General features: G+C 41.5%; 1 protein-coding gene across 4 annotated transcripts in view; it reads right to left on the reverse strand.

Moving 5' to 3' along the window:
• Window positions 1-652: 652 nt before the first annotated feature.
• The window catches only part of LOC143281256 (alcohol dehydrogenase [acceptor]-like), a 33,931-nt gene continuing 15,937 nt past the window's right edge, over window positions 653-18,646 (reverse strand). Inside the window, exons 10-12 of one of the 4 annotated variants that reach the window (XR_013055111.1) lie at window positions 17,904-18,126; window positions 14,392-16,621; window positions 13,268-14,359 (exon numbers count right to left, since the gene is read on the reverse strand). Coding sequence is in view for 3 of the 4 variants with exons in the window: in XM_076586371.1 (XP_076442486.1) it covers window positions 860-998; window positions 17,904-18,126 (362 nt within the window). In the remaining variant the exon portion in view is untranslated. Of the gene's footprint in view, window positions 999-13,266; window positions 16,622-17,903; window positions 18,127-18,646 lie in introns of those variants that run through there. The other 3 variants (XM_076586371.1, XM_076586370.1, XM_076586369.1) reach the window with 3 other exon arrangements.

Below are 18,646 nucleotides of genomic sequence, written 5' to 3' on the forward strand. Positions count from 1 at the left end.
CACAAATTCATCACATAATCTGAGGATCAAAAGATGAAAACAATATAATTATGTATTGTTTAGATCACAGAAGAGATTCCACGAAGGATTACAATCAATGTTTTAAACTATCATCGTTTTTATCCAATTTTGAATAATCAGAAATTATCATAGATGTATATACATATGTATCTTTTTCTGCAGTCATTATGGATATAAAAACAAAACGATAACTAGCAAACAAACTGAATTGATGGCAAATAATAGAACGCTTTGATGACAAGATCTATGTATCTATCTACCTCTGAGTAAATGAAAAACTAGAGAAATAATCAGCTAAACGTCGAATACAAACATGTTTGATTGAATCACAAAGAATTCGACAGTCTATTAAATCAAATATATTCACACAAAAATGAAAATGGTAATAGTGATAACCAGAACAGATACTATGACGAGACAGGTTATGTCATCTTCAATGATGCAACCCTTAAAGCATTTGACAATGTACTCTGGGGTATTTTTCCATTCCTGAAAGCAAAACTGAATAAATTGGTGTCATGGAGACAATTCTGACTTTAGTTATAACACTGTGAATGCAATGAGATAAATGAAGACAATTGTAAAAAAAAAAAAAAAAAAAAAAAAAAAAGATTTGAAGAAATAGAAGGGTGAGGAGTCTTTTTCCATTCTTCAAACACACATGGGTAGTGATACGTGCAGCAAGGCCTTTCTGTCGGCTCAACTGAAACAACTGACTAATCAATCTCCAAGGATATCGTAATATCTCTTCCCTTTGGCTTCACTTTCGCTCAAAACAGTCATTCGGCTTCTTGTGACTGTTTGAAAAGGTCTGAAAACCTGTGGACACCGTGATAAATCAGGAGTGCTGGTAGTGGGCTTTGATCATGTCAGCGGCTTTTTCGGCCACCATGATGACGGGGGCGTTAGTGTTGCCTGATGGGATAGCTGGCATGATGGAGGCATCCACCACCCGTAGTCCTTGTAGGCCTTTCACCCTGCAACGCGCATACGGTATCACACATGTAAACCTTCCATCCTGCAACACACAGCGTACATCTCACACATGTAAACCTTTCACCCTGCAACACACAACGTATATATCACACATGTAAACCTTTCACCCTGCAGCACACAGAATATAATCACACATGTAAACCTTTCACCCTGCAACACACAGCGTACATATCACATGTAAACCCTTCAGCCTGAGGCACACAACATATATATCACACATGTCAACTTTCACCCTGCAACAGGCAGAAAACATTAATCATAAAGATGGAAATGGTATTTGCAAAGTGCTTAATTTTGTTTAAAAAAAAAAAAAAAAAAGAAAAAAGTAAAAAACATACAGATCAGAGTGTTGTACAGGCTGATCTTGCACAAGCATGCATTGTTGTACAAAGCACACAAAGATTGAAAGATTAAAGAAAGCATTCCGAACAAAACAGACATGTGGAAAAAAAAAACCCGATATAAACAGCAACAAGTGATGGGCACACTCTACATGATGGCTAAACAGTTGCTGCACAGTTAATTTTACCCCCACGTGTGTCATCCTCTTTTCTTGAAAGGACTGTTGTGTCATCCATGAAGGCTTTCAAAGGAGGTATCTGGTATCCGTTACCAAGGTCAGCTCGATCCGTTCCCTACATTGAGGCCTTCAAGATCACTTTCATTGCCAGCACGAACAGGATTGGAGAAATTGCACAGCCCATGGCTATACCCATTTCCAGATTGATCCAATCTGTCGTGTATTCCTTGGTGGTGAACCGTGTTGAGAAGCCATGGAAGTACTTCTTCAGCATTTCCCTGATGTTCGTTCGTACACGGTGCATCTCAAGAGCCAGTTGGATCATCTCATGAGGAACTGACCCGTACGCATTTGCTAGATCCAGCCATACAACGTCAACGTTCTTTTTCTCTGCCTTTGCTCTTTGGATTGCAACCCAAATCATTGTGGTATGTTCTACGCAGCCAGGAACTCCTGGGATGTGACCTTTCTGGACTGACACGTCCAGGTACTGATTTTCTATGAGGTATTTTGTCAGTCTTGCAGCCATGACAGAAGATTTTTCCTTTGACATTTAGGAGCAATATTGGTCTGAACTGGCCAATGGTACTTGAATTCTGCTCTTTCGGGATGTACACACCATCAGCTATCATCCACTGGTCGCTGATCTTCAGGTTCCTCCATGCTGATCTCATCACTCTGTGGAGCCACTCTAGGACTTCAGGACATTTCTTGTACAGCAGGTACGGTATTCATTTGGCCCTGGTGATGATTTGGCCCTGGCTTTCTTCACCACTTTCTGTACTTCCTCAAGGGTTGGTGGTTTATCGCTGGGATGAACCCTTCAGATCTAGTGGTTTCTTGCTTTGCGGATAAGAATGTGTTTTCCTGAGGTGCTGTTCAAGTGGTTTTTGTCCACTGTGAGTGTCCCTGATTTGGGCTGCTCGAAAAGTTTCCTGGCGAACTGAAAGGGGTCTTGGAAGAAGCAGTCTTGTGTCTTCTTTTTGCTCCTTTTCCTCCACACTGTGCTTTGCTTTCAGGTCTTTCCAAAGTTTCTGTAGGCCCTGTTTCTCAAATTATGAAGCTATCTTCATCGTTTTCTTGAGCTTTTTTTTTGCATTTCGGATATTGTCCATTTCTCGTTGTCGCCTGGATTTTTGAGGAGGTGTTCTTGTCTTTGGTTCTTTCACTCCATAGGTTTCCCGACAGGTTGCGTACACGATATCTCCGGTGGCTAACTTGTGTTCCAAGGTACTAGGTGCTCTTTCCTATCAGCGCATGAATTTTTCGAACTATTTTCTGGTCCAGCTCTTCCCATTCCGTTTTTACACTTGCAGGTGGCAAGTTTAGTTTCTGGCGTTTGGCTTCAAGATCTTGTACGATTGATTCGTCTGAATTATCAGCGTGGATGTCCTCGGCACTGTGGTTTGAATCCTGGCCTTGGTTTTCCGACGTCTTATCTTCTGGTGCAGTGCGCTGCTGAGCATTCGTTAGATTCTTCATACAACCCTTTTTGGTTGTATGGATCTTCATGCCACGCTCATTGGAGAATTTCCGCCCACAGACACATGGAAATTCCATCAGTTCTGAAATCGTAGTCTGTTTACCGTTTCCAGTTGTGATTCTGTTGGCGCCAATGGATTATCATTCTCCCCCCCTTTCGGTGAATCCTGGGAGCATCACTTCTTTGAACAACTTGTAGCAATTGATTAAGGGTAAGGTGGGCTGCCAACCCACGGAACCCGAGAGTCTAGTCTTTCCCAGTGTCACTCGGCCTTTCCCGAATGTCATTCAGACTGTTCCTGAAAGTCAATGGCTTACCCATGCCTGAGTGATAAGAAACTCTAGGGAGAGCTGGACAGTACAAGGTCTTCAGAGAAGAAGTCCCCCTCAGTCAAGTGTTTCGGCCCTTAACTCCTTACACTCTAAGGGGGCCGGGCCGCACCCAGGTCATGACTCCTGGATGTACTTGTATTGCCGCCTTTTCTTTCTTTTTTGTGATATTTAGTCTGACGTCTCAATAGACGAAAGTATCACGCACATCTAGAAAAAATCTCCTGAAACAAAAATGGTCTGCAATATTCGTTCGTTCCTTGGACAGTTTCAGTTTCAGTTTCAGTAGCTCAAGGAGGTGTCACTGCGTTCGGACAAATCCATATACGCTACACCACATCTGCCAAGCAGATGCCTGACCAGCAGCGTAACCCAACGCGCTTAGTCAGGCCTTGAGAAAAAAAAAGGTGAATAATAGATAAGCTTATACAAATAAATAAATAAATAAATAATAACTATAATGTAAAAAGATAAATGAATAAATAAATAAATAAGATAACAATGGTGATAAATAAGCAAATAGATGTAAAACATGAAGACAGACATTCACATATACACCCACACATGCATAACAGATATGCACCGAACATGCAGTTTCACAGATATGAAAGCACAGTCAAATACATATAAACGTACATGAGCTCCAACACACACACACACACACAACACACATTACCCTGCACCTCCTCTACCCCCCTCATCCACACTCATTTCTAGTCTACATATCACAGCTTCCACGGCACACACACACACGCACACACACACACACACACACACACACACACACACACAGATGAACACTTGTACAAGCACACACACATGCCCATATCTCCACACACATATATACAAAGATATATATATATATATATATATATTGTCACAACCCGTAAGGAGTTGGACATGAACCCCCGCCCCTTCCCAGACTAACTAACGTCCCGACAACACAAACACGGAGACACAGAAAAGTTCAGCTCGTTTTACTATGGTCATGTAAACATACATAAATAAATGAACGCCTCAAACCCAAGCATTACTCACACACACACACACACAAATAACCTCTGACTACTGCACAATACAATTTGCTGTCAACTGCAGCGCCAGTTCTGCTCAAACACGAAGCCAGAGTTCAGACATTTGCTGACAGCCAAAGACGGACCTCCTGGCTGGAGCTGGTCGGGCAAGAGGGACAGTGGGAAAGTGGGAACGGGAACGGGAGTGAGGGAGTTTCGGGGTGACACGTTAGAAGGGGGACGAGGACCATTCCAGACTTGTCCCGGAGACCCGTCGAAGGCAGTGGCACGGAAGGGAGGGAACAGAAAAATCTGTAACACCTCGCTGGCTCTGTTGACTATGTTCTTTTTTTACTAATTGCAAAAGAGTACATTCCCCCCCCCCCCCCTTCCCCACTTATCTCTTCCTTACGCAATATACATTACGCTAAACAAAGTGGATATCCTTTTGCATGAGCTATCAGCCTCGGCGTACAGAACTATCGCCGTGAAAAGTATTTGATTGTCTATTTTCGCTTTTCCAAATAATAAAAGGGTTAAACCAACACACAACCCCAAACGTACATTATGACTAACCGCAAATGGCAATATTTCATTTTCCATCATGCTAGTTCCGAATAATATAACCAGCACCAGTCGGGCTACATTACAATTATATCACATTTCCATCCCCACCAAAAATGTTTGGGAAAATTTACATACTGCAATTAGACAATCACCATTACAGACCTGAAACAATCCGAGCCGAATATAATTATGGCAAAATGATACACCCAAACACAACAAATTTACTAATTTCCCCCGAATATTTAGAGATAAAAGAGTGCTGGATTTAAAAGATTTCCACTAAAAAAAAAACATCACTACATTAATATTACGCAGACAAACACAGACTCCCTCACCTGTCACCAGGTAAATGGGCACACCGCTGCCCAGGGTGAAACACAGACCCACACACACAGAAAGAAGGGGGTGACAACGAACACACCCCACTACTTCTGTAGGACGACACCCAACAGCTCCCTCGCTGGAACGGTGATCCTTCTCTTGACAGAGCTTGGTATCAAAAGCCCAGAGAAATCTTTCTCTCCACACCATATAGACTTCTGAACTCACTCAGAGTTCACAAAACGTTCAGGAGAAGGGACATGACATACACATATCCTCAGATATGCACGTGTAAAAGCATGAAGGGGGACAGAGGGGGGTTAAGGAGAGGGATGGAAAGAGGGGGACAAGGGAGAGAGAGAGAGGAGAGGGAGGGAGAGAAAGGGGGAGAAGGGATGGAAAAGAGTTGCACATGAACACAAGCATGGCAACCGTCACGAGCCGTGACATATATACGTTCCAATATCCTGTTGCTCCCACAGTGTAGGCATGCATACACTCACATACCTCATCCTCTACCTCACCTCCCCCCGCACCCCCACCTCCCCCTCACACACACACACACACACACACACACACACACACACACACACACACACACACAATTATTGAGAGGGCTCAAATATTAGAGTAAAATCTGCTACGCAACAATGCTACGCAACAATACCCAGATGTACCCTTCCACTGGCTAAGAGGAGATAACCTGACAAAAATCCCCAATCCCACGGCTTTCATACAGTACCAATGGGATGAATGGCTGTTGGGTTAAACAGTCACTAACTGTATGCAGTCTGGCCTTAGGGCGACACCAGGCTGACGGACTCCACACAGATGGACATCCATTGCCCTTCCCTGATAAGAGGCTCTGTCAGGGCGACCGAACTTTTCCCTCACCACATAGAACACCCTTCTATGGATACTTACAAAACCCTGTCTCGCGTGCACCTCGGGGATCAGCTGCATAGCACGAGACATAAATTCAGATCCCCCAAACCCCAAAACAGGCGTGGCAAAAGAGGTGGGAAAAGATTGTGCCTAGGTAGCAGAATGACAAAAGCAGAGCGGCTGTCAAAGAAATTCTTTAGAATCGGCAGTTGGAATTGTTCCAGCGCGAGAATGAGAATCTCAACAATTGAGAAATTGGCATATGATTTTGACATTTTATGTCTCCAAGAGACCAGGACAAGTGCAGACAGACCAATACATTTTGAGAATTTCACAGTCTTTCAAAGGAATGAAGGAAGAGGAGTAGCAATCATACTGAACAAAAACCTAAAAAAACAAAGTTTCCACCATAAATCTAGAGAAATGGTGTAGCAACTCATGTGAACTAGTGGGGGTACGTCTCGAAAAACCTGACGGAATTCACAAAAGCATCGTGCTCATCAATGCCTATGTTCACCCAGGAACCTGCACAACAAAAGAGGATTGGGCCTTTTTAGAGGAAATAGAGAACGAACTTGGAGACTCAGTCATTATCTGTGGAGACCTCAATGCAAGATCCAAGCTATGGGACCAGCGGAACACCAACCCACAAGGACTCGCACTTGAAGGAATGATAGGGGAAATTCTTCTTAGCCCATTAACAACCACATCCCCAACTCGCCTTGGAACAAGACAAGGGGACAGTGACAGTGTGATCGACATTGCTCTAACATCTCCAAAATTCAGAGCAGAAATGAATGCAGAGACGCTTCCACACCAAGGCAGTGACCACCTCCCGGTAGTTTTCAGTCTACAGAAACTGTCAGATAAACGCTGCATGAAACCGCGTGATCCATTTCAGTATGAAACCAAAGAGACAACCGTCATCGAAAAATTAAGACGCAGAAGAAACAAAAGAACGGCACTGAACAGGATGCAAACTATTCAGCCCCCATGGTGGAATACCGACACAGAGAGAGCCTGGATAGAAAAACATGCGGCTGTCAAACTTTGGCAAAAAGAAAGAACAAAACCATCTCCAGACAAAGATATTGAAACAAAAATGAAAGAAAAAACTAAACAGTTTGAAACCATTGCTCAAGAGGCCAAAAATGACAAGTGGAAACAGTTTTGCGAGGCACTCAGTTATGACTCAACATTGACAGAGTTCTGGCAATTTTATCGTCGCATGGAAGGAAAAACGTGCACAACAACAACCCCAGACATGGTAGACACTGACGGAACCAAGCTTAAGACAAACGAAGAAAAAGGATCCACCCTGCTCAAACGTTTCATACAACAGAGCGATCAGAGAAACTTAGATGAGAAAAAGAAATATGTTAAGGAGTTAAACCAAACCCTTATGCAGACTGGACCTGATGATGACTTGACAATAGATGGTCTAAATGAAGCAATAGCTAAATGCAAGAAAGAATCTGCCCCTGGCCCAGACAAAGTTCGCTACTCGGACATCAAGGAACTATCGGAAGAAGACAGAAGCAAACTTTTCAATCTATATCAAAACAGTTTCCACAATGGACATGTGCCGGAGGACTGGACACACAGCTTCTTAAAACCCATACCAAAACCAGGAAAGGACCATCATCAGGTAAGCGGCTACCGGATCCTAACCATGCAAAACATCGCTGGAAAGCTCATGGAATGCATGATAGCCAGAAAACTTGCAAGGGATCTTGAACACAGGCACATTCTCCCTTCAAATCAAGGTGGTTACAGAACAGGCAAGTCCACATGGGAAAATGCAGCTGCTTTTGCATATGAGGTGTATGAAGGATTTCAAAGGAAAGAAGAAACACTAGCAGTAGCAATCAACCTTGAAGATGCCTACAATAAAGTCCAGTTTGCACACCTCATGGAGCTGCTACTAAGGTATGGAGTAAGTTTGACACTGACAAGATGGATAGCAGCAGCGCTTCAGGAAAGAACCGTCGTCCTACGCCTCGGAGATTGGATGTCTGCACCTTCTAAACTATCCATGGGACTGCCACAAGGGTCTCCGCTCTCTCCTGTCCTCTACAATGTCTACACGAAGGGCCTTGCAGACTTAAACAACAATGGAATAGCTCGGGTGCTTACTCTTGCGGATGATGGCCTGGTCTTCAAAACTTCGAAAGATGCTCAGGAAAGAACCAAAGCCGTCCAGAAACAACTAAACAATATTGCTCAATGGTGCAAAGACACAGGATCTTCCATCAATCCAGCGAAAGCCCAAACGTTGCTGTGCACCATGAACAACAGAACCGCGAGCAAAGCACCACCTTCTGTGTTATTCGATGGGATTCAGATCGAGAAAACTGAATGCCTACGCTACCTAGGAATACACTTCGACAGGATGCTGACCTTCAGAAAACATACGGAAAATACTATTCTCAAATGCAAAAAAGGCCTTTCAGTCTTAAAGGCAATGGCAACCAAAGGTATTGAACAACGCCACCTCTTCCTGCTATACCAATCACTCGTCCTCAGTGTGATCGACTACGGACTTGGGCTAACAACACCGTCTCAAAGCAACCTCCTAAAATTAGAAAGAGTTCAAAATGAAGCTATGAGGCTGATCCTTGGAACAACAAAAGACACGCCCACAGAAACCATGCGATACCTGCTTGACCTTCCTTCAGTGCAGGCCAGAAACAAGTTAGAACAGGTCAAGACCTACTTCAAAGCATTAGAAAACCCTCAAAACCCACTGCATGACGCAGTCAAAGAACCAAAAGGCAGCCGTCTAGGGCGAGGAAGATCATGGATGGGGCAAGCAGAAGACACAATCCAGCTAGTATGCCGACTACAAGACCTGAAAGAAACAAAAGAATGGGAGAAAAACCCCGAAAACCTCAACCATCTATTCAACACAGCCATTTCACCCACTCTAGGAAGACATTGTCGGCAATGGCCAGAGGGCAAAACTGATGCGGAAGTGAAGCTACTCATAGAAGAAAACAGTAAAGAAGAGGACATCATCATATACACAGATGGCTCAGTCACCAAAGACCAATCCGGTTGGGGATTCACTGCGAAACAAAATGGAAAAACAGTTAGGGAAGAGAATGCTGCCTGCAAAGTCACAACCTCCAGCCTAACGATGGAAGTTGAAGCTGTGACACATGCCCTCCAGTGGCTATCGTCCATCCATACGCCCGGAAACCAACATGCCATGATTCTAACAGACTCAATGAACCTCATACAGAAAATTGAAAACGGAATGGGAAGCCCAGAGTGGCATAAGGCAATGCGCAACTTTCAGATAAAAAAAATCACATGGTCATACTGCCCGGGACATGCAGGAGTTAAGGAAATGAGCGAGCTGACAGACTTGCTGGTAACGCAACACCAACGAGCGGCCTACATCTAGGAAAATCGGAAATCCTCAGAAAAGTCAAAGAATATCAAAAAGAACAGGTACAAGGCCATCACACCGTCGATCGCCTCAAAGAAATAAAAGCAGAGAGCGGGAGCGGCCGTAAGTCTAACATGAAAGGTAGAGCACGATGCTTTGCAAATCAAACAAATATCGGCATCATTTCCAAACCAACATTGCGCAAATTTCTTCAAAACGGAACAGAGTCTCTGTGGGCTTTTCCAAATACAGTAGACTGAGCAACACACTAGACGCCACATTCTTGGCATCAGAGATCTTTTCCCATCCCTCTTGCGGCCAGTCAGTGGCAGCCTCTGTGCGTGTGTGTATGTGTGTGTTTGTGTGTATGTGTGGGTCTATGTTTTTGAGTGCGTTTGTGCATGCGTGAGAGTGTAAGTGCACACAAGTGTCAGGAGAGTTCTGTGCATGTGTGTGTGTGTGTGTGTGTGTGTGTGTGTGTGTGTGTGTGTGCTGTGTGTGTGTGTGAGGGGGAGGTGGGGGTGCAGGGAGGAGGTGAGATAGAGGATGAGGTATGTGAGTGTATGCATGCCTACACTGTGGGAGCATCAGGATATTGGAACGTATATATTATATATATATATCTTTGTATATATGTGTGTGGGGTTGGGGGTGGGAGATATGGACGTGTGTGTGTGTGCTTGTACAAGTAAGTGTTCATCTGTGTGTGTGAGTGTGTGCGTGTGCGTGTGCGTGTTTGTGTGTGTGTGTGTGTGTGTGTGTGTGTGTGTGTGTGTGTGTGGGTGTGTGTGCCGTGGAAGCTGCGATACATAGACTAGAAACTCCGAGTGTGTGGAGGAGGGGGTAGAGGAGGTGCAGGGAAATTTGTGGTGTGTGTGTGTGTGTGTGTGTGTGTGTGTGTGTGTGTTTGGAGCTCATGTACGTTTATATGTATTTGACTGTGCTTTCATATCTATGAAACTGCGTTTTGGGGGCATATCTGTTATGCATGTGTGGGTGTATGTGTGAATGTGTGTCTTCATGTTTTATATTTATTTGCTTATTTATCATCATTGTTGACTTATTTATTTAATTATTTATTTATTATTATTATTATTATTATTATTATTATTATTATTATTATTATTATTATTTTATCATTATTTTCATTACTACTATCTTCTTTTTTTTTCTTCCCTCCCCCCCCCCCCCCCATCACAATTATTATTTATTTATTTATGTATGTACGCTTCTCTCTCTCTCTCTCTCTCTCTCTAGATATATATATATATATATATATATATATATACATATATATATGTATACATATATATATATATACTTTTTTTTTTCTCAAGGCCTGACTAAGCGCGTTGGGTTACGCTGCTGGTCAGGCATCTGCTTGGCAGATGTGGTGTAGCGTATATGGATTTGTCCGAACGCCTCCTTGAACGCCTCCTTGAGCTACTGATACTGATACTGATACACACACACACACACACACACGCACATGCACAGAACTCTACTGACACTTGTGTACACTTACACTCTCGCGCATGCACAAATGCACTCAAAAATACAGACCCACACATGCACACAAACACACACATACACACACGCACAGAGGCTGCCACTGATTGGCCCCAAGAGGGATGGCAAAAGACCTCTGATGCCAAGAACGTGGCGTCTAGTGTGTTGCTCAGTCTATTGTATTTGGAAAAGCCCACAGAGACTCTGTTCCGTTTTGAAGAAATTTGCGCAATGTTGGTTTGGAAATGATGCCGATATTTGTTTGGTTTGCAAAGCATCGTGCTCTACCTTTCATGTTAGACTTACGGCCACTCCCTCTCTCTGCTTTTATTTCTTTGAGGCGATCGATGGTGTGATGGCCTTGTACCTGTTCTTTTTGATATTCTTTGACTTTTCTGAGGATTTCCGATTTTCCTAGATGTAGGCCGCTCGTTGGTGTTGCGTTACCAGCAAGTCTGTCAGCTCGCTCATTTCCCTTAACACCTGCATGTCCCGGGCAGTATGACCATGTGAGTTTTTTTTTATCTGAAAGTTGCGCATTGCCTTATGCCACTCTGGGCTTCCCATTCCGTTCCTTGGACAGATAAAAGTCATTTGCAGTGTCATTGTTTTAGAAACACCAACCCGAACAGAGACATTGTTTTAAAAAAAATCCCGATTGAGTAAAAAGCTGTTCACAAACTTGGCCAGACAGAACGCCGATAGACTTTCCCTGACTGTGCCTTGAATGAATCATTCACTCGGTGTGCAATGTTTGCAGTTGCTTGCCAGATGACTGACCCACTTCAGTTTATTGCGTTGACAATGAGCAAAACGTCGACACACTAGATATCACTGGCTTTCGCACAGGCGCGTGCTATTTATCTTTTCTAAAGATCTGGATTTGTTTTTAAAGCGTGTTAATGTACGTTATGCATTGTTATCACTTCCGAAGGAGAAAAACAAAACACATCCATTGCTCACCAGACTCTCATGTTCATGTTCTTACCCACGTTTGCTGTAGCAATCACAAGATGTCCACTGGTTTTAGACGTCATTGTAGCATAGTTTACGGTCATATTGAAAGAATAAAACCGAAACGCAATCGGCCTATGTCTGTTACAAATATATTCATTTTATATACCAAAAGATGATGATGATAATGATATGAGTACTTATATAGCGCCTATCCTCGGTCGGAGACCAAGCAATAAGCGTTTTACAAACACGAAATCATTTTCACAACAGGCTGTTTACTTGTGTAGAGCCGACTGACAGCTGCCATTTGGGCGTTCGTCCTTCACTTTCTGTGCCATTCAATCAGATTTCTGTTACACACATATAGACAAGAGTGTCCTCGTTGTAACAATTTAAGACAAGGGTTGCATGATTCCCCGACACTTTCATCAACCGAAGTCGTGTTACGGTTGTGCAGGTGAATGTCTTCAAACGTCACGCTTTCCGTTTTCAAAAGAATTTAAACGTTCATCAACCGGTTCTGAACTGTAACTGTCTGTATGGCTTCATGATGTTACATTCAATGGCAAACCACTTGTGCAGATCGTAGTTTTACTGTATTGTTTCTTTCATAATGTAGTATTCATATACAAATGTTTTCATAACATCTCAGGACAGTTTCTTCTTGTTGTTTTTTTGGGGGGTCAGTTTTGTATATTTTAAACATATGCATTTTGAAGGGTGTGAAGGAGTGGGGTAAAATATCTAATAGTATAATCTTCACTTTATATGTTGTATTTTACATATTTCGAGTGAGGGTTGTTGATGACTTCTTGATGTTATCAACTATGGGTTGTACTCAGGTTTATTGTGATCCCCTATATCACATGACTATCGCAAGGAAACAAATTTGGATTTGCAATGTGTGTGTGTGTGTGTGTGTGTGTGTGTGTGTGTGTGTGTGTGTGTGTGTGTGTGTGTGTGTGTGTGTGTGTGTGTGTGTGTGCTTAAATAGCCACGACCAATGCTTGTATCCATATAATCGATTCAAAGTGTTGACCACAGTCAAATAATAAGGACGGAATCATTATTTTTCTCTTATCTTGTTTAAACTTTTAGAAATTTACAAATATATACAAGAGAAAAACTTCATGGTTAGCAGAGTTAACACGCAATAATTTCAGAACAAAGGGATTCAAAACACACACACACAGTTATGTATATATATATATATATATATATATATATATATATATATATATATATATGCCTAGGAAGCGAGAGAATTTGAGTGCGCTGGTTCGAATCACAGCTCAGCCGCCGATATTTTCTCCCCCTCCACTAGACCTTGAGTGGTGATCTGGACGCTAGTCATTCGGACATTCGGATGAGACGATAAACCGAGGTCTCGTGTACAGCATGCACTTAGTGCACGTAAAAGAACCCACGTCAACAAAAGGGTTGTTCCTGGCAAACCTCTGTAGAAAAATCTACTTCGGTAGGAAAAACAAATAAAACTGCACGCAGGAAAAAACATAAAAAAATGGGTGGCGCTGTAGTGTAGCGACGCGCTCTCCTTTGGGAGAGCAGCCCGAATTTCACACAGAGAAATCTGTTGTGATAAAAAGAAATACAAAATACAAAATACAAATATTCATAATTCTAGGTGCTGCTTTACCACAGCAAAGAATAAATTAAACTAATGTTTTAAGCAATTGTCAGTACTATTTTATGTCAAAACCTTAACACACAAAACAAACGTCGTCACATGTATTTGCTAAAACAACGTGAAAGCTCTGATATGTTCTGATTATAAGATATGTATTGAACAGAAATGCAGTACTCGAAAACAGTAAATCTGATGGCGATTTCAACAACTTTATTCAACAAAAGTAATAACAAAGAAAACTGTCTATGAAATTCAATACATACTAACGAAGTGGAAACGGTCACTGTACTAGCCCAAAATGAAACTACAGAGAGGCAGTTTCTATTAGTATTACTGTCGTAACCTTAAAGCACTTGGCAATTCATATGGGTGATTCCTCCTTTTCCATTTCATCTCAATCTGTCTATAACCGTTTGTCGCACGATCTTCGCCATTCTCCCTCCATTTTTTTCAAACTGCCTGAAAACCCGTCTTTCGAAAAACGCCAACAGATACAACTAACATACCATTTCATGACATTCACCTATAAGCCATATGACCCGTGTGTGTGTGTGTGTGTGTGTGTGTGTGTGTGTGTGTGTGTGTGTGTGTAAATGAAGTAAGACGTAGTTTTTGAATATGTTGTGTGCTTTTATGTGTTAAATCATTCTTTTTCTTCCTTTGCAAGTGAGGGCAGTGTGTGTATGTGCATAATGCTTATTGCAAAGCGCTTTGAACTCCTTCTTAGGGAGGAAAGTGCTAAGCAAACATCCATTATGATTATCATTTCTGTTTTCTTTATCAGAACACTGAAAACTGAAATGAAGTCATTATTTAGACAAACACGGGTATAGAGGTAAACATTAAGCATAAACTGCAAAAACTCCGAATACAATGGCAAGGAGAAAAGAAGAAAGAGAAGCAAGGCCTTCAACACTCACTTGTGATACACTTTAAAAAAAAATTCTAATCGTTAAAATGTGTTCTGTATTTGTTATTATAAAGCTTCGGTTTAAAAAAATAAAAAATAAAATAAAAGCCCTGAAGGCACATTCGAACCCCGCGTGTTCGCGTGAGAAGAAACTGTCTCACTCAATACAGTATCGTGGCTCCGTAACTGACGTTCAAAATTTAACATTTAAACATGCTTTTTTAAGGGCGATAAACCGATTGCGGTATTCGCAGTGAGAACGCTGTTTAAATCATATAACTCTGGTGTATCTTGGGCATTCAGAAAACCTTCAAGGGCAATTAAGAATTCTTTTTAAGTCGGCGGTAAAGGAAACGTGGCTATCGCCGCAATCACACTGTAACATTTAGCCGTTTTCTTTGGATCTAGATAGATGTACAAGTTTAGTTACACCTGCCGGGAATGTACGACACGGTCGATTCAATTTCTCTTTTATGTTCATTCTAGTTTTATAGTTTTAAAGTTGATATGAAAATTGAGTATTTTGTTAAACTAATAACATGTAGAGCAAAGTACAAGTACTTGTAAACGTCGTATGAAGTGAAAAGGACTTAATTTTGAGAAAAGTCAAGACTGGAAATTTTTACGTTTCATCAAGGGTATTAACTCTCATGGTTTATTTTTTTTAAACTGTGAATTCTGACTGATTTTCTTAATATTTTTATGGCAGTTTGGGGCATAATCAAGTAAGTGATGAGGCGTTCACAAATCTTTCTCTGAATAAATATTTACACAGTCCCCTTCTCCAACTTTCCATCACATGTTATCGTGTATTGTCCATTGAATATAGGATTGAACGGGCAGGTCAACAACTTGAAACAAAATGGCGTCCTTCGCGTTACGAGGAATATGAGCACGTGCTCTGAATATGTATAAATATGTGTATGTAATTGATTTTTGCCCATGACCTACAGGGCTCAGCCAATAAATCTATAAAGTTCACTCGTAGTATTGATCTTAGTGTTTTCCGAAAAAGACCACTTGGGTGAATGAACATAGTGAAAGCCCTGTACACTGAGACTAAAACACACAAGCTTTTTATGTCTTGAGTATAATTTCAAAATGTAATGTTTAAGATGAGAAAGATCAGTTTAAAGCAAATTAACACCCCTAGCATTAATTACAGATTAATTTCCCTTTTTTACTATCTGCACTAAAGACATGCACCAGAAATAACTTCCATGCTCAGCAAAAGAAGTTCCTGTCTGAACAAAAAATGATAAAAATGACTGTTCTTGATGCTGTGTCAGAATATCAGATCAAAATGCCAAGTTTAGAGAATAAAAAAAATATAAATGTAACAGTAAATTCAGTTTGCATATAATCTGGCTTCATTTTTAAATTTTTATATTTTTGTGCCCATTCCAGAGGTGCAATATTGTTTTAAACGAGATGACTGGAAAGAACTGAATTTATCCTAATTTTCTGCCAAATTTGGTGTCAACTGATAAAACATTTGCAGAGAAAATGGCAATGTTAATGTTTATCACACACACACAGACAACCGAACACCTGGTTAAACATAGATTTGTTTACACAAGTGAGTAAAAAAAACAAACAAAAAAAAACCCCCCAAAAAAACAAAAACAACAAAAACGAAACAGAAACAAAAACAAAAGAAGAAGAAAAGCTGAGGGGTGAGGAGAGGGAGGAGAGGGATAGGTGTAAGGCAGAGCGCAAACCGTATCAAACTTTTCCTTGTTCTTTTGTCACACATGGGGTGTGATTTACTAATACAGGATTAAACAGCTGTCTAATTAATCTCAGAGAAACTCCAAATGTTCCTGCTGGTATTCCAATACCTTGGCACCACTGATTTTCACACTGGTCAGTCGCTGAATTTGAAATTCGGTTTGAAAAGGTCTGGAAACGTGTGGACATCGTGATAAATCAGGAGTGCTGGTAGTGGGCTTTGATCATGTCAGCGGCTTTCTCGGCCACCATGATGACGGGGGCGTTAGTGTTTGCTGATGGGATAGCTGGCATGATGGAGGCATCCACCACCCGTAGTCCTTGTAGGCCTTTCACCCTGCAACGCACAGCGTACATATCACACATGTAAACCTTTCATCCTACAACACACAGCATACATATCACACATGTAAACCTTTCACCCTGCAACACACAGTGTACATATCACACATGTAAACCTTTCACTCTGCAACACACCACATACATATCACACATGTAAACCTTTAACCCTGCAACACACAGCATACATATCACACATGTAAACCTTTCATCCTGCAACACACAGCGTACATATCACACATGTACACCTTTCCTCCTGCAACACATAGCGCACATATCACACATGTAAACCTTTCGCCCTGCAACACACAGCGTACATATCACACATGTAAACCTTTCACCCTGCAACACACAGCATACATATCACACATGTAAACCTTTCACCCTGCAACACACAGTGTATATATCACACATGTAAACCTTTCAACCTGCAACACACAGCATACATATCACACATGTAAACCTTCCACACTGCATCACACAGGGTACATATCACACATGTAAACCTTTCGCCCTGCAACACACAGCATACATATCATACATGTAAACCATTCACACTGCAACAGACAGCACACACATCACACATATAAACCATTCACCCTGCAGCACACAGCGTACATATCACACATGTAAACCTTTCACGCTGCAACGCACAGCGTACATATCACACATGTGAACCTTTCACCCTGCAATACACAGCGAACACATCACACACGTAAACCATTCACACTGCAACCTGATACATAATGGGTACACACCACACATGCAAAACGTTCACTCCGAAACACACAGGGTACACATTACACATGGTAATATTTAACATGAAATACACAGCATACACGCCATACATTAAAGCCCTTCATCCTGAAATACATGGTATACACATCACACATTAATACTTTTAGTTCTAACGTGCAGCAAACCCTTTCATGTAATGCACAGAAACGCACACACACACACAAACTACTACTACTACTACTACAATGAACAGATTGGTTTTAAATCTGCCTTTGCTTTCAAAACTTCCAGTAGAAAAGTTCTCGAATAAATTACACTTATGGTCTGAGTGCTCACAAATCGTATAACCATATCTCGTGATTTCTTCTTTTTTTATTACATTGTGTGGGGGGTCAAACATTCTTAAAACTCCTGTACTATTCTGACTGTTTTCAAAACTAAAAGACATATTTCAGCGATTACGTTTTCTGCATCCTGAAAAGAGTTGGTTGGTATTCGTTTCCCCAGAAGATAACTGTCAGAAAAAGGAAGCCTGTCACTACCTGAGCTGAGGGTCCACAACAGTAGTATTGTCCGTGACAGCTCCCATCTTGCACGTGCCACACGTATGGTAGTATTGTTGCAGGTTACGCTTGATCATACAGGTCCAGTAGTCATCCGAATCAAACGTATGCTGTGCACAGAACTGGGAGGGCGGGTCTGTGGCCTCGGCCCCCACTGACTGCATGGTGGGGGTCGCTACCAGCTTCTGACACACGCGGATACCTGCACATGGGCGTCAAATGAAATGTTTTGACACCAGGACTGTCACACTGAAATACACTGCATATTTTGGTATCAGGTATTTGCAAATTTCTGTAAGCAAAAACACAGATTCCAGGACGATATGTTTTTTTATTTGTTTGTTTTTGTTTGTTTGGTTTGTTTTGTTTTGTTTTTGTTTTTTTGTTTTGTTTTGTTTTTGTTGTTTTTGTTTGTTTTTTTGTTTGTTTTTGTTTTGTTTTTGGTTTTTTTTGGGGGGTATATATATTTCTTTTACACATCTTGTTAGAAGGTTCACCAAGCAAGCCTAAAATGAATTTCTGATGTGTTATTTTGGACAGTATCATTCCGATGATAATGTTGAAAGCAGATAGATCTGTCTGGCAGTATTTAGAAGGAATGAGCTTGATTGTCTGGCTGAAGGTGATTAGCTGACATTTTCTTACCATGCTTAGCATGAGTTTACCTAATGTGTGTGTGTGTGTGTGTGCGTGCGTGTTTATGTCCCATCACACACACTGCT

The sequence above is a fragment of the Babylonia areolata genome, chromosome 4 (genome assembly GCF_041734735.1).
Source record: "Babylonia areolata isolate BAREFJ2019XMU chromosome 4, ASM4173473v1, whole genome shotgun sequence".
NCBI lineage: Eukaryota > Metazoa > Mollusca > Gastropoda > Neogastropoda > Buccinidae > Babylonia > Babylonia areolata.